The 16,167-nt window shown below is 43.1% G+C and overlaps 1 protein-coding gene across 7 annotated transcripts in view; it reads left to right on the top strand.

The window, feature by feature from the left end:
* Positions 1-16,167, top strand: part of Stau2 (staufen double-stranded RNA binding protein 2) — a 292,032-nt gene that overhangs the window by 3,416 nt on the left and 272,449 nt on the right. For 6 of the 7 annotated variants that reach the window (XM_031366940.1, XM_031366937.1, XM_031366939.1 and 3 more), the window contains one exon: positions 4,668-4,734. In XM_031366940.1, coding sequence (XP_031222800.1) covers positions 4,717-4,734 — 18 coding nt within the window. In that variant the 5' untranslated portion in view covers positions 4,668-4,716. Of the gene's footprint in view, positions 1-4,667; positions 4,735-7,957; positions 8,170-16,167 lie in introns of those variants that run through there. The other variant, XM_031366934.1, reaches the window with a different exon arrangement.

Genomic DNA, 16,167 nt, shown 5'->3' with positions numbered 1-16,167 from the left:
AATCTGCTGTAATTCTGATAGGCCTGCCTTTTTATGTTATTTGACCTTTTTCCCTTACTGCTTTTAAAATTCTTTCTTTGTTTAGGGCATTTGGTATTTTTATTATTATGTGATGGGAGGAATTACTTTTCTGGTCCAGTCTATTTGGAGTTCTGTAGGCTTCTTGTATGTTCATGGGCATCTCTTTCTTTAGGTTAGGGAAGTTTTCTTCTATAATTTTGTTGAAGAATCTCTTGTATTCTGTTGGTGATGCTTGCATCTATGACTCCTGATCTGTTTTCTAGGTTTTCTAACTCCAGGGTTGTCTCTCTCTTTCTTTATTGTTTCTATTTCCATTTTTAGATTCTGGATGGTTTTGCTCATTTCCTTCACCTGTTTGATTGTGTTTTCCTGTAGTTATTTAAGGGATTTTTGTGTTTCCTTTTGAAGGGCTTCTAGCTGTTTACCTGTGTTCTCCTGTATTTCTTTGAGGGTACTATTTATGTCTTTCTTAAAGTCCTGTATCATCACCATGAGAAGTGATTTTATATTTGAATCTTGCTTTTCCGGTGTAATGGTGTGTCCAGGACTTGCTATGGTGGAAGAACTGGGTTCTGATGATGCCAAGTAACCTTGGTTTGTGTTGTTTGTTTTCTTATGCTTGCCCCCCTCCACCTCGTTATCTCTAGTGCTACCTGCCCTTGCTAAATCTGACTGGAGCCTGTTCTTCCTGTGATCCTGGTTGTGTCAGAACTCGTCAGAGTCAAGCTGTCTCTGTGATCCTGTGATTCTGGGATCCTGTGATCCTGGGCTTGTTAGATCACCTGGGAGTGGAGCTTCCTCTGGGTGTTGCGGGACTGGCTGCAGAGCTTGTGCCCAAGGTCTGCTCAGGACACCAGCCCAGAGAGACTGGAAGGAACAGAAACAGTGTTTTGTATTTGTAAAAATGTTGCTATACTATTCAAGTAGGTAAATTTCTAGTAGCATATAATTTTTAACTTCCTGTTTGGATACAATCTCAGGTTTCAATAAAGTTGTCAGAATAAGAACAATACAAAGAACATTCTAACTGTCCCCAGATTCACCTGTATCATTATGCCCCTTTGTCATTGACTCTGCCACACACACTGATTTCCCCCTGCACTATTTTTGGGTAAGACAAATATGTTATAACCCTTTGCTTCCGGATACCTCAGCATGGAAAAGGTTGAATTTTGTATTTTGCCTTACTTGACACAGTTGGACCATTGCTCGTGAGCTGTAGGTCTTCCCTTGTCTGTTGCTGGCTGTCAGTTCCTGCCCCTGTTTTCCTTTGATAGCCTGGATCTGGAACTTCATACCCTCCTGTGCCTGACTGGATATCACTTTAGGGTGTGTTTTGAGACATGTGACTAGGTTTCTCTAACAGTGCTTAGTTGTAATGGGATTGAACTGTAGCTGGAAACTTTTTTTGGCATAGGAAAGATTTTATTTTTGAGACCATAGACAACATATAAAAACTTTGGATCTTTTTGATGTCTTGATTTTTTTTATCATAAGTAATTTTTTTAAAGATTTGCTTATTATATATGTAACTACACTGTAGCTGTCTTCAGACACACCAGAAGAGGACATCAGATCTCATTAGGGATGGTTGTGAGCCACCATGTCGTTCTGGGATTTGAACTCAGGACCTTTGAAAGAGCAGTCAGTGCTCTTAACTCCTCAGCCCCACAAGTAATTTTTAAGTTGATGTCAATCTAATATACATAGCTTGGGACCCTCTCAATGCTTCCCCTTCCCACTTTCATGTGTTTTCCTCTTCCTCTTCTTTTAGTAAGGCAGAGTGCAGTTAGTGCTTCCTGCATGAACACACGCAACCACACTGCAAAGAAAAAATGACTCTTCCACCCCCAACAGCTGACAGTTCCTCCTCAGGGAGTGGTGACGTCCCCGTCCACGCTGGTATTATTGTCTGGCTTGGTCTTTTACAGGTGGACCTAGCTGCTCTTAGATGATGAGTTCAGTGCGTGTGTCATGTCTGGAGGGCAGCACTTCATAGCTCTCCTCCCCAGCCCCTGGGTCTTAGTTCTTTCTGTCCTCTGTTCTGTGATGGTCTGTGATCATTCTGGGAGGTGATAAAGATGTCTCATTTAGTATTGGTAACTCAGTTACTTATTCTCAGGACCCTGACCAGTTATGAGTCTCTGTATTGGTATATGTTATAATTTAGTTTGAATTAAAAATGTAGATGTTTTAAGTTTTAGAATTTATCACTTTTGAATCCTATTTGCTTATCCTAAACAGGGACTTCATTTTAGACTGATATCCAAAGCTCCAAGGCAGTGTTGAATTGCTGGCTATCTTATTTACTGTTGCATAATAAGTTATTCCAGATCCTAAGGGCTTAAAGCAATACACATCTTGCAGTTTCAATGGCTAAGCTACCTCTGGTCTCTTTTTCTTTTTCTTTCCCTTTTTCTCCTACTTTTTCTTTTTCCTTTTTTTCTTTTTCTCTTTCTTTTTCTCCCTTCCCCCCTCCCTGCCCTTTCTCTTTTTCAGATACACAGTTTCTCTGTGTAGCCTTAGCTGTCCTGGAGCTAACCCAGTAGCCCAGCCTAACCTTTAACTCAAAGATTATTCTGCATTACCATGCTGGGATTAAAGGTGTGCACAACCACATTCTACCCTCTTTGCTCTCTGTTGGATGAGTTTGCCAATGAGCTTTTCCTTGGGGCTACCTGCACATCTGAAAGCTTAAGTGGACATACTTTTTCGTGTGGCTCTTTGGCTAAATTCTGTTTTGGCGTTTGTGGATTGAAGGGGCTTGGTGTTCCCTGCTCTTTGTTCTCCCTTCTGTCACTTGGCTTGTTGTATGTACCTTACCTAAAGGTAGCTCACAATAAGCTGTTTGGCTTCTTTCAGTGCAAATGAGCAAGAGATAGGTGCATCTGAGACTTGTACAACACCATGTGAGAAGTGGCATCTCATTGTTTCATCTCATTGCTAGATGCTGCCTACCAGTTAAAAGGTTAAAGGAGGGGAGGGGGCTTGAAGGTACAATAATTAGGCCAAGGCTCAAATGGTTATCTCACTGAAACTAAAAATCACCAGTAGCCAGGTCCTCTGTTACCTTAGAAAGTTTGAGAAGCATTAGAAAAGAAACAAAAACATACAGGTGCTGAGAACACTAGTGAGAAATGTTTAAAAATTTAGAGTTAATTGTGTGTATGTGCGTGTGTGTGTGTGTGTGTGTGTGTGTGTGTGTGTGTATGTGTGTGTGTGTATACATGTAAGTGTGCATGCCCACAGACATGTGTGGTGGCAGAAGAATGATGTTGGGTAGCTTGCTGTATTATTTTCCATGCCCTTTGAGAGAGGCTCTTTCACTGAATTTGCAGGCTGCTATTTTTGGCCATGAGAACACTGGTCATCGTCCTGGCTCTGCATCCTTCCCTCACGCACTGGGCTTACGGTTCGTATGGCTGCTCCCACCTTTTTATCCTGAGTGTCTGAGCTCAGGGCATTGTGCTTATGCAGTCGGCACCTTTACCCACTGAGCTGTGTCTGCAGCTTCATAGTAACTCTGGACTGACTCCAGTGTGCATCCTGAGAAAGTGACAGACCAGTATGTGTGTATGTGTGAGTATGTATATATATATGCACCATTGCTTCTGAGGGGGAGGTCAGTCTTCAATTTTACAACAAAAATTTCTGCTTAACTGATAGGATTTGTTTGTTAATTTTTGTAATTGGCAGGTACATTATATTTTATGTGAATTTTTCCATTATGGCAGCCCGGGCTTTACACATAAATTTGTGTTTTCCTTCCTTCCTTTGACATCTACTTAAAAATTAAATATAGAAGAGATTTACCACACGAAATGAATCAGAACCAAAGTGTTAGGCCCTAAAGGAAAGTACATCCAAATTTAGCTACAGGGTGGGTATATCATAATAGAGGTCTAAAATACTATTTTCACTTATGTATGCAGATATGTGCACACAGTCTAGGTGCCATTGAATTCCCCTGGTGCTGGTGTTACACGTGTTTGCGAGCTACCCCTGTGTGGGTGCTGGTAATGGAACTCCAGTCTTCCATAAGAGCAGGGTGTGCTTCTAACTGCCATGCTGCCTCTGTCACTGTCAGTGACCGTTTTAAAAGCAAACATTATGTACACACTTTTTGTATTGATAGTAATAAAAACAAACACCAATCTAGGTAATTGTACATGCTATTTTTATAACATCAAAGAGAGCACTTGTATGAGTTGCACATTCCTTGAGGGGATGGGTTCAGTGTTCAAAACCGGACTGGAGGAAGGGGGTTATGTGTTTAAAATGTTGATCTGCAACATCCAGCCTTGCAGACAGCTTCCCTTTGCTTGGGTTGTCTAAGGTTTAGCAGTTGCAGCCAGCACTGCTTGTGATGGCAGCCACTAGTCATGCTGTCTACTGAAGTTAAGATTAACACTCAGGAAATTTAACATTGGCTTTCCTGGTTGCACTGGCCATGTTTTATGTACTCACTTGCATACATGGTTACTGGATTTGATTGCAGAAATATAGGACATTTATCATGGTAAAAATTCTGCAATAATCAGACTGACTCCATTTTACTGATTTTGGTAAAGAGCACAAGTTTAAGAATATCCAGTAGTCACTGAAATTGGTAAGTTGAACTTTATTTCTTTGTTTTCATTTTCCAGTTTTTTGGAGCTGTGAGGGATACAGAAGTTTGATCAATATTGTCTTAACATGCTTCAGATAAATCAGGTGAGTCTGTTTGAGGCATGCCTTATTTACATGGCATTTTGCCATAAACTGTGGAACATTGTATCTCATCTATTCTGTAACCATAGCCCAACTTATGGAGAATATACTGTATAAGCACTGAGCCTACAAAGAGAGGCTGTTTGAGGAAAATGGTAGTTGTCCTGACAGTTGATAACTCCTGAATATGCAGGACAAAGGTCGATCTGTTCCTGATGTTACATCCTTCCAGGATGTGCTGGTATGTCCAGAACAACCATGATCATGAAGTAGCACCACTAGCTGGCAGTTCTGTAGACTTAAAGCATTTTTAGTGATACATCTTGTGAAGAGGTTGTATAGATGTATTTATTTTTAAAGATTTATTTATTTATTATATGTAAGTACACACTGTACCTGTTTCCAGACACACCAGAAGAGGATATCTGATGTCATTACAGACAGTTGTGAGCCACCATGTGGTTGCTGGGATTTGAACTCAGGACCTTTGGAAGAACAGCCAGTGCTCTTAACCAGTGAGCCATCTCTCCAGCCCACATAGGTGTATTTTTAAGAGAGGATTCTTTTTCTAGGGCATTTACACGGGCAAGAAGGATGCTTGCTTCTAAACAGACTACAGTGTCTAACGCTGTAGACTCACTGAAGCAAGCAGTTTTCCTTAGGGCTTGGCATTCCTCCAAGAACTATACACATTAAATTTTACCTTTCTTGAACAAACTATAATATCGTAGCTCTAATATTATAAAATATTTTCCAGCTTCTTTTGTTTGTAAGTCAGAGTAGAAGTGATTACTATTTTCTGTGATTTAAGAAAGTAATCCCAACGTTCCCTTCATACTCAAATTCACCCACCTTAAGAACTCTGGCCCTGTACCCTCAATACTACATCCAGTGACTTCAAGCTGATTTGTTTAGGTCTCTCTGAGGTAGAGTCATACTATAGTTGTCAGGTTTATCTCTAACTTGGGTTTCATCACAAACCTTATATGCACTTGAGAAATAGTCTGAATACTTCAAGTCTGGACTGGGCAAGGTCATTCTAGCTTATGGACAGGGTATTGTGGACTGTATTGTCTACCCCTCTTATTTGGGTTCACCTGATCCCAAATCTAGAATATCTCATAATAGTCTGCCAAAATAAGCTAAAGAGCTTATTTTCCTATGGCAATTGCAGCTATTGTCAAATTGAAAATACAGTCTTATTTCTGCATCTGTGAATAAATCTTTGGTAATACATCTGTAATTTTAATCAGCCACAGGTTAAAAATATTAAAGACCAATTCCTTCTGTTAGACCTGTTTCTTAAACAGTAGCTGTACATATAGCATCAGCATCATCTTGGATATCATAAGTAACTTGCAGATGATTTAAAGTATCCAGGGTAATTTCTATAAGCCTGGCACATGCTCAGCATATGCATTTAGGGGGCTTTAGTATGTAAGGGACACTGAAGGATGACTGATTTGTGTGACATTTGTCTCCTGCATGAAGATAGTGGTTTTGCTTATTTATTCTTCTAGTTCTAGATTTAAATAGTTCCTTTTCTAAAAAATATATTCATTACATGGGAGAATGAATAGTACTGTTGTTACTACAGCAGACATCTACATAATTGTGTTGTTCATCCAGGTGTTTTCTAATCTCCCATTACACAAGTACCATTCATGTAAAAGCACTTATGTTATTCTTTGATCTCCTTCTTCCCACTCCAATACACACACACACACACACACACACACACACACACACACACTTCTGTAAAACAAAAATGGCTTTTCTCAGAGACATTTATGTGGAGGCTTACAGAGTTCTTAGCATGCACTGTGCTTAATCACATTGGAAACAGCAGCGTGACTTCTAATAATTGCCTTAGGACTATTGTAGGTGCAAAGCTGTCATTCAGTGATTTCCAGCAGCTCTTTGTTGCTACACTGGGTATAATTAGAACAAGACATTTTGTATTTTTGTATAGATAGGTGAAAATGACTACTCATCTTTATGTTCAACCATATTCATTGAAAGTTAGTGAAGGATCAATACTAATGAGGGTCACTCACTTGCTACTTTGCACATCACTGAATTAGGAATTGTATACAATCCCTTGGGATTTGTCTGGAAAATTTAATTAGTGATTGGAGATAGATGAAATCAGCTATTAAAGACATGGATTCCTAGGATCAATTAGGGATTCATCATTATTATTGACTAAGTTTCATCCTTCAAAATGTTCAAATCAGAGAGGAATAGTTGCCATAATTGAGAATAAAATAGTAGAAGATGTAAAGACTTTCTCATTAGCTAAGCTTAAATTGAATTGCTAAACTTAGGAGTGACTTTTAATTTTTTATCATTTTCATGGCCATTGCTTTCTCATGAGAGGGAGGGTTTACAAGATAAAGGTAAAAACAATAAAAAAGGATTTAAACTGACCCCCATGAAGCAACAAACATTTTACTATGTTGATTTTAATGCTTTCTCTAGGGTTAGTTCTAAGTGTTTATTTGGGAGAATTTTCCCCCCTTAATTAAAACTTTCAAGTAATTGCACCTTTTTCTTGTCCTAACAGATTCTTTTGTATCCACCACAAAAATTTGATTAAAACTGAGTATTTATGAATAACTGTATTATGCCATGTCATAATTATTTGATAATAAATCTAACACTATTATTGTGAAATAAGGGATGCTTTGTGTAAACCCTGCCTCGAAACAAAAAGTATGTTATACTAAAAAAAGGCAGGTCTTATAGAAAGATGCTTTTAAGCAGTGTTTTCATAGAATTAGAACAAAGGGGGTGGGATATAGAGATGGAAGCTCGCCTCTCCTCACTGCTGTCTACTAAGCCAGCGGAGCAGTATGGATCTCTGCTGCCCTCCCTGTTTGGGGGGTGGCGGTGGGGGTGGGGTGGAAGCTAAGAGTGGGGTGTTAATGAGGGGAAGAAGGTGTGCAGCTGCCTGGAGTATTTATGGTGCTTCAGAAACCTTGAACCAGATCATTGACTTGTTGCAGTAAATATTTGCATATAAAGCTATTTGACCAAAATAATATCCCCTGTGACACACAGCAGATGCAAACACCTCTTTAATGAATGGATGGGTGTTAGATGGGAAAGACACTGGAACTGGGTGGTAGGACTGGAGACAGCAGTGACTGTGGAAACAGGCCTTGGACTGCTGGGAGGCTCAGGTCTCCACCAGCCACCTTGCCCCTGTTCCCATTGTCTGCAGGCCTGGCATGCTGCATGGAGCAGAGCTGCAGCTACCACTGTTCTCCCTGCTGTGGGGAGAAGAGCACCAGGTGCTGGCTGAAGCCTGCAAACACGATGGAACTCTTGGAGGTCCTGCCCCGGAACAGGCTGCCTAGCTGCAAGAGAAACCTGACTCTGAGCAGGATGTCAAAGATGAAGAGTTTCTCATTTTCTGGATTGAGTCTCCTTGAGGTACTACTGTGACTTGTGCTGCTGCCACTAGAGGCTGTGATGATGTCCATGATCCTTGCTGCCTACGGAAACCATGTTGGAACCATGTTGATGTCAGTAATCTGTGCTACCATTAGAAGCCGTGTTTTAAGTCTGTGGTCCATGCTACCATTGGAAGCCATGTTGATGTACATGATCCGTGCTCCAGACAGAAGACATGTTGATGTTGGTGGTCTGTGCTGCTGTTGAAAACTGTGGTGTTGTCCATGCTATGGGCTGCTGATGGAAGACCATGATCTATGCTGCTGCTGGAACCCATGTGAAAGTCCATGTTCCATGCTGCCACCCACTGCTATTGGCAGGGAAGTTTCTTTTGTAGTGGGATTTATAACTGCAGGTTCATAACTGAGAATGAGAGACATTGAAGGCTTTGTGACACCCCTCATCCTCTTACACCCAAAAAGAAATAGTCCAGACAAGAAGTTATTAAAGAGAGTCCTTTAAAAATGTAATATAAAGATGCTGAAGTGTAGCTCTTCACAGTTGATGGCTTCCATGGGAGGGTGGTTGGGGGTGTAGCATATGACTCGGTTCTTTTTAAGGCTGACCACTCAGAGTTTGACTATACTCAGTGAGTATATGGGCAACACTAATTGAGCTTGGTGGGTATTTTAGGGAGCAGGGACCAAGAGTGAGAGAAATGGGAAGTGAGTGTGATCAGGGTGCACTGTATGAAATTCCCAAATAATTAATAAAAATATTATGCTGGGGGGAAAGTATGTTGTACATGTGTAACTTATACTATAGAAAAATGGATGGTGTGGATAAGGAAAAAAAAAAAGGCACAGAAAGTTCCACATTCTGTTGCAGAGATAACCAATGCTAGCATTTTTTTGGGTGTACACTTGAGCATTTTTTCTATGAAGGTATATTTCTTTGTGAATATATTGTTTTTTGAAACTGGCATTATACTACATACAAAGTTCTGGAGTGATTTCACCATCTTCAGTTTAGAAGTCCTAAAACATACTCGAGTCCAAATGTTGGGCAGATGTTATGTTCTAGTTAGTGCCATGGTGTCATGTTTTTACATGTCTGCTTTTCTAGTTATTATAACTTATTGGAAGTTAAATGCTAGTTAGAGGTTATCAGAGAGATTTGGTATATAAGTATGAAAATCTCCAGTTACGTTTAATAGTAATAGGGGATGCCTGTGTCCTTCCTTGTCTGACATCTCCTTCTGCCAGTCTGTCTTATAGAAGTAGTATTTAGTTTCTCCCATTCACTTTTTCTTGTTGTGTTTTTGCTGTTTATGAATTGCTTTTTCGTGTCTACTGCCATCCTCTCCTCTTTATTTGTAAGTGAGTCCTTGAATTATAATCATCATTTTAAAGTGAATTATTCAAGTAACTAAAGGGCTTCACTAGCTTCCAGGGTACAGCAGAGAAGCAGGGGGTTGCATAGTTACGACCTTTCTTCCTTATAACTTCATAGGGAAAGAAACTTAATTTAACATTAAACTGTAGCAGTACAAGTTAATAAGGTGGCTGTGCTGGATAGTGTTAAATGAGTGGTTGAATCAGGGCCTTTGTGTATGTGCGTCAGGGGCGTGGGCGTGGGCGTGGGGTTAGGTGCTTGAGGGAAGCTTGATAGGCCAGGGTATCTTAGAGGTTAGAGAGGCTTATGTAGACAGTGGTGGCACTGCATGAGAGAGTTTACAAGGATCCAAGCTTGACAACATGTGTTGGATAAGGAAATGAAGAGGAGGCTCTCAGGTCTGCATGGAGTAGAGCGGAGAACAGGCAGGGCAAAGCAGACCTTGAGTGCAGATGAGCACTGGAACCCTTTAGGTCAAGAGGAAGCCGAGTGTTGTCATAGTGATAGTTATTACGTGTCAGGATGCCTTGCCTGTCTCGCAGGCTTGCCGTGAGGAGTTGCTATGTTGGTGGACCATATTGCTTGGCAGTGACCCTGATTCTACTATTACCACCATTAATTTTACTAATAATGTTGCTGTTGCTGCCAGACTCTGGGAAGAGGTAGAAGGCGAGTAGAGGGCAGGGATTCAGATGGATTATTAAGGTGGAGAATTGAGCCACTTGGGACCAGACTGGCTTCAGGACCCTCATTTCCCGTGTCCAATGCTCCAGGAACTCCTTTTTCCCCCTTAAATATTATTGCCTCTTAAACTAATCACTGTGGGAAGACTCAGCCTAATGGTGGGTGGCTCTAGAGGGCATGAGGTTGGGGGATACACAGCAGTATGCGTGTGTCAGTTTCCTTTTGCTTGACAGTGGATATGATGTGACCAGCTGCTGGCCCTCCCACCTTGACTTCCCTGTGTACTGTACTGTGTGCTGGAATTATGAGCCAGAATAAATCCTTCCTCTCCCCCAAGTTGTTTATTTAATTTTTTTTGTTAGGATATTTTATAACGGTACCAGAATTGAAACTAGGACAGTGACTTATTAATAGTGAGAGTGGCGATCAGAGGGTAGTTATAGCAGTGAACATCCATATTAAAAAGGAAGATCACCAAGAAATGATATATTTCCTCAACATTCAGCATTTATGAAAACCCAAAGCAGACATAAAAGGCTGTCTCATTCACTTTTGTGTTGCTTTGAAGAGACTCCATGACCACAGCAATTCTTATAAAGAAGAGCATTCATTGGGGTGACTTAGAGTTTCACAGGTCAAGTGCATGGTCACGCTAGCAGGCAGCACAGCAGCCCGATAGCCTGCAGGCAGATACGGTATTAGAAGTAGCTGAGGTCCTCAGGCCGGGGAAGAGAGCCATGGAGCCTGGCTTGGGCTTTTGAAACCTAGAAGCCCTCCACCAACAAGGCCAATGTTGAGACCGTCGTGCGGCTCCAGAAGGGCCACATCAGGCCAAACAGTCCCATGTGAGGTTTACTGAGAGAGAAAAGGGCAAGGTGGCAGTGGAAAGAAAAGGTGGTGGCGCACACCTTTGATCCCAGCACTTGGGAGGCGGAGACAGGTAGATTTCTGAGTTCGAGGTCAGCCTGGTCTACAGAGTGAGTTCCAGGACAGCCAGGGCTACACAGAGAAACCCTGTCTTGAACCCCTCCCCCCCAAAAAAAAAGAAAAAAAAAGAAAAGGAAAGGAGGGGCAAGGAGAGAGAGAGATCAGAGGGATCTTCCTTTGTAAATGGATGGTGATGTAGTCACAGGTAAAGGTGGGAGGTGGGCCAAGTGGATTCTGGGAATATGGTAGCAGTTACCTTGGCAACAGGTGTATGGGTTGCACTGTCACCTATGTGATGTCACATGTTTTGGAGGTCCTAATAACAACATAAAGAGAAGAAAAAGGGGAGGGGGAAGCCGATGGTGAATAGGGAACGAGGGCGTTCTGCTTCCTGCTGAATAGGGGCGTCATCAATTTTGGGGTGTACCTGACTTTCACCATTGGGATCTACTTGGTAAACATTCGCATCAGCTTCCTCTGTGGACCGCAGATCTTCTGTGGGCTCTTCTGTAGTGTGAGTAGGAAGAGCCTGTGCCTCCACTACCTTGGTGTCTGACACTATGGCATAGCCAGCTTTTCTAGCCCCTTCATATAGAAAGGAACTTCCATCTGTATGCCATGTATAAATGGCTTGAGGCAGTGTGCCCTCCTGTATGTGTGAAGGATGAGGTAATAGTTCCTCTAAAGTTCCAGTGCAGGAGTGAGATAGGGAGTGGTTACTGTTAGGTTGAGGAAGAAGATTGGAAACACTGAGGCAGGCATGATTGGAAGATGAGTAAGGAGTCTTCTATTAGAACTACCTGAAGAGAAAGAACCCTGGAGGGAGTCTGTAAGCCTTTGTAAGTTAGGAGCTGTGACAGGTTAGGAGAAGAGAGGACAGTTATAGGTGACCCCAAGGCTAGTTCAGTGGCTGCTAAGGTACGAATACAAGGTGCCCTTCTAGTTTTTTTTTTTTTTTTGACAAGGATGCTGCAGGTGTAAAAGAATGTCCCAGTTGGTGACCTAAGACTCCAAGGGCAAATCTCTCTTTTTCAGTTATGTAGAGGGGGAAAAAGGACGAGTCATGTCATATAAGGCTGGGGCCTTAAGGAGAGCCTGTTGGAGCCTTTGAAAGGGCTTGGTAACAGGTTTGAGAAGAGGTTCGTGGGTGGGGCCTAATGTTGCTTCATATAAGGGATGAGAAAGGAGGGAAAAAGAAGGAACCCATGAATGTAAAAAACTAGCTATCCCTAGGAATGATAAAATCTCTTCCTTTGTAGAAGGAACAGTTAGAGACTGAATCAGATTCTTTCTATCTAAAGTAATAGCTTTGTGGTTTGGGGTAATTGTTAGTCCCAAATAGATGACCCGAGGAGTGAACAGTTGGACTTTAGAAGGTGAGACCCTGTAGCCTTGACTGCAAAGGAAACTTAGAAGAGCAGAGGTGTCAGCTTGGCTAATCTCTAGAGAGGGGCTACAGAGAAGCACATCATCTACACAAAGTACAGTCTTAGATTTAGGAGAGATAAAGAAAGTAAGTCAGAAGCCAGAGCCTGGCCAAATAGGTGTGGGCTGTCCCAGAATCCCTGTGGTAGAGCAGTCCAGGTAAGTTCGGTAGAGAAGTGGGTGTCAGGATCTGTCCAGGTAAAGGCAAATATGTTCTGTGACTGGGCATCTAGAGGGATAGAGAAGAATGCATCCCTGAGATCTTGGACTGAGAAATGGGAAGTTCCTGAGGGGATAGTGGAAAGAAATGTATAAGGGTTAGCCACAACAGGATGGAGAGGAACCACTGCAGAATTAATGCACCTGAGGTCTTGAACCAGTTGATAGGTACCATTTGGTTCGGTACCATGCTAGTATAGGGGTGTTAAAGGGGGAAGAGGTGTGGTGAAGGAGTTTTTTCCTTAAGGGGTCAGAAATGATAGGCTTATGTCCACTGAGGCTTTGGAGAGAGAGAGAGTATTGAGCTTGGGTGATGTACCTGGTAGAGTACAGTAATTGGACGACAACAGAAGAATGATGTTTAGCAACAGAGGGGTTCTGGACATCCCAGAGTCAGGGTCCACCTGAAAAGCTGGTAAAGGATACAGCATGGTAGTGTTAGTAGGTTGACTGGCTAGAAGAAGGAGCAGAGGAACTGCTGGCGAGCTTGGGGTTAGGCGAATGGGAGGAGCAAAGGAAATAGAGGCTCCCAGCTGAGCAAAAAGATCCCTTCCCAATAAGGGGACAGGACATGTCGGCACTACCAAAAAGGAATGAGTTAGGGGTACACCCCTAAAAATGCAACTAAGTGGTGAGATCTAGTGAGGAAGGTAAGGATGTCCTCCTACCCTGATGATAGGACAATGCTAAGGAGAAGTGGATCCCCAAACCTCCGTCAGGACTAAGTATCCCCAGTGTCCAAGAGAAAGGAAATGGGCCACCCACATACCATGATAGCTACCTGGGGCTCCCTGTTAGTGATAGGCCAGGTTGAGGGAGCTCCAGTCCCTTCAGTCATCTATAGCTAAGCCTAGAAGGTCACCTGGAGGGTTATGTGAGAGCAGTGTCCCTCTGTTCTGCTCGATGTGAGGGCAATCGACAGGGTCCCTCTTGATGGCACCTAGGACACAGTCCTCTTAGCTTGCCAGGGTAGGTGCCCCGTGACCTTGCTGACCACATCTATAGCAGGGGCCTGGTGGTCTCTGAGCTTTAGAAGGCCAGGAGTCTGGGGCAGTGGCTGGAGCTAGAGCTGGTTGGACAGCCTTTGCCAGCATGTGGTATTTTTGTTTTTGGGCTTTCTCATCTCTCTCATGGCCTTGAAGGCCAGCACCAAGACTTCCACCTGTGGAGTTAGGGGACTCCTCTCCAGCTTTCTAAGTTTAGCTCTTATGTCGGGGTAGTTCTGGGAAAAAAAGTAGGTTATCAGAAGTTGCTTACCTTCTGGGTTTTCAGGGTCCAGATTAGTGTATTGCAATAAAGCCCTTGCAAGGCGTTCTAAAAATTGAGATGGGTTCTCCTGTTTGTCCTGGACAACCTCTTGGAGTTTTTCAAAATTTACTGGCTTTAAGGCTGCCTTTCTTAGGCTGGCCAGAAGGTATTTACATACCTAACTCTGGCTAAGATAGCACCTGCAGAATTGTAATTCCATCACGTATCCTGGTCAGGCACTGCCTCAGATCCGATTGGATATGTTCCATCTGTTTGGTGAATTTCGTTTGTGTGTGTTTTTGCCTCTTCCCAAACTCACTCATCAGGAAGTAAATTATTAGTAAGAATCATATGAAAGTCATGGAAAGTCAAGCTATAAGACTGAGTGATGTATTGGAACTCCTTAATAAAGCTGGAGGAGCTGGAGGAACCCAGCCTGCTTTCTGTTTGAGAAAGTTCGCTCAGGAAGAAAGGGACATCAACCATCAACACCAGACCATCAACACCAGCCACTTCCCTTAGAGGAAGGACTGGTGCTGGGTCAGGTATCCCTGGAGGAGAAGAAGGACTTGGGGGGAAGGGGTCTGGCTGTGGTTTTAAAATGCATGATAGGAGGGGTGAAGGTTGGCGTCAATGCAGGACAATTGGAGTGACCTGCAGCTGGCACAGAAGCGGGGGAGGGGTCTGGAGAGGTGGAGCTAGTAGGCCCTGGGTATCCTGGTCAGGAGAAACTGAGGTGGCAGTTTGGGTTTTTGGTTGCATGAAGGTAGGTCCGTGGCAGAGGAGAGGCTCGTTGACTGAGTCAAGTGTTGTAGCGTCATCTAGTGGAGGGTTTATAGGTTTCATGGCTAAGAGAAGTTGGGTTGGGGAACAAGAGGAACACATGGAGGGATTAGAAGATATATGGAACCTCTTTCCATTTACCTGACTGCTGGCAGTATGTATGGAGATCTCTTAAAACGATCGGGTCTAGTGTGCCATTGGCTGGCCATTTGGAACTATTATCTAAAAGGTGTTGAATCCAGACATTATTGTAGAGGTGTATCAGTTTTGAGGGCCACAAATCAAGTGTTAATTTCAGAGATTTGAGATTTTCCAGGAGACATCCCACTGGGGTGCCTGGAGGTAAGTTCGAAGACAGTTTAGCACTCATTGGGTGATAGGGTTGTTACTGAACTATTCATACCAGCATCCAGAGAAGAGCTCAGCAATGGGTCAGTGTATGGCCAATTTAGAACTTCAGTCATCATGTGAATAACTAGTGGCTATGGCGCAATTTCCCAGAAGTCGCCAGAAAGCGATTCAACCTGGTACCAGGAACTTTTCGGCCAACAGCAAGAGCTCAAGGGATTTATGAACTGCTTTTGAGAAGGGAAGTCATCCAAGGGTCTAAGTCTTAACTCGTAAGTCAGCCAGGAGGCCAGTCATAAGGACCAGAGCATTGAAATACCAACCCCTTAGCCCAAGAGAGGCTGGCCAGGCACTATCTGGGAATATAGGGTCCCTCCTGCCAACTGGAGAAACTCCTTACCAATCAATATGCCAGTGTGTGTTTGTGAGCTTCTGCAGTGGGGTAGCGGGAAGTGTGGAACCATGTGGTCGGTGTGGCCAGAGGCCAGTTCCACATTGAAGGCCACAGCAGCACAGCTCAAGTGGTAGGAGTCTGTGACTCTCGCAGCAGCAGCAGCAGCAGCAGCAATGATGGTCTACGGCAGCAGTGGAAATCCATGTGGTGGGTGCCAGCAAGTGCCAGCAGATGGAGTCCACATGGTATAGCAGTGGCTTCAGGCAGTGATGGTGGTGGTGGCTGTTCACATGGCATCGGTTCTCCAGCGGCAGTGGTGGCTTTACTGTTGTATGGGGCGACAATGACCACCTAGGCTCCGCAGCTCCCCTGTGTAGTAATTCCTGGAGTCTTTGGCACCAAAGATGTGATCTTTGCGCAGCTCCAGAAAGACCACACCAGGCCAAACAGTTCCATGTGAGGTTTATTGAGAGAGAAAAGGGCAAGGTGGCGTGGCTCTGGAAAGAGAAGGGCGGGGGGAAGAGAAGATCAGAGGAGCCTTCCTTTACTTTTTTTTATTAGATATTTTCTTTATTTACATGTCATATGATTTTTCTTTTCCCAGTTTCCCCTCC

The sequence above is a fragment of the Mastomys coucha genome, unplaced genomic scaffold, assembly GCF_008632895.1.
Source record: "Mastomys coucha isolate ucsf_1 unplaced genomic scaffold, UCSF_Mcou_1 pScaffold14, whole genome shotgun sequence".
Lineage (NCBI taxonomy): Eukaryota > Metazoa > Chordata > Mammalia > Rodentia > Muridae > Mastomys > Mastomys coucha.
This window is presented reverse-complemented; position numbering and strand designations above follow the sequence as displayed.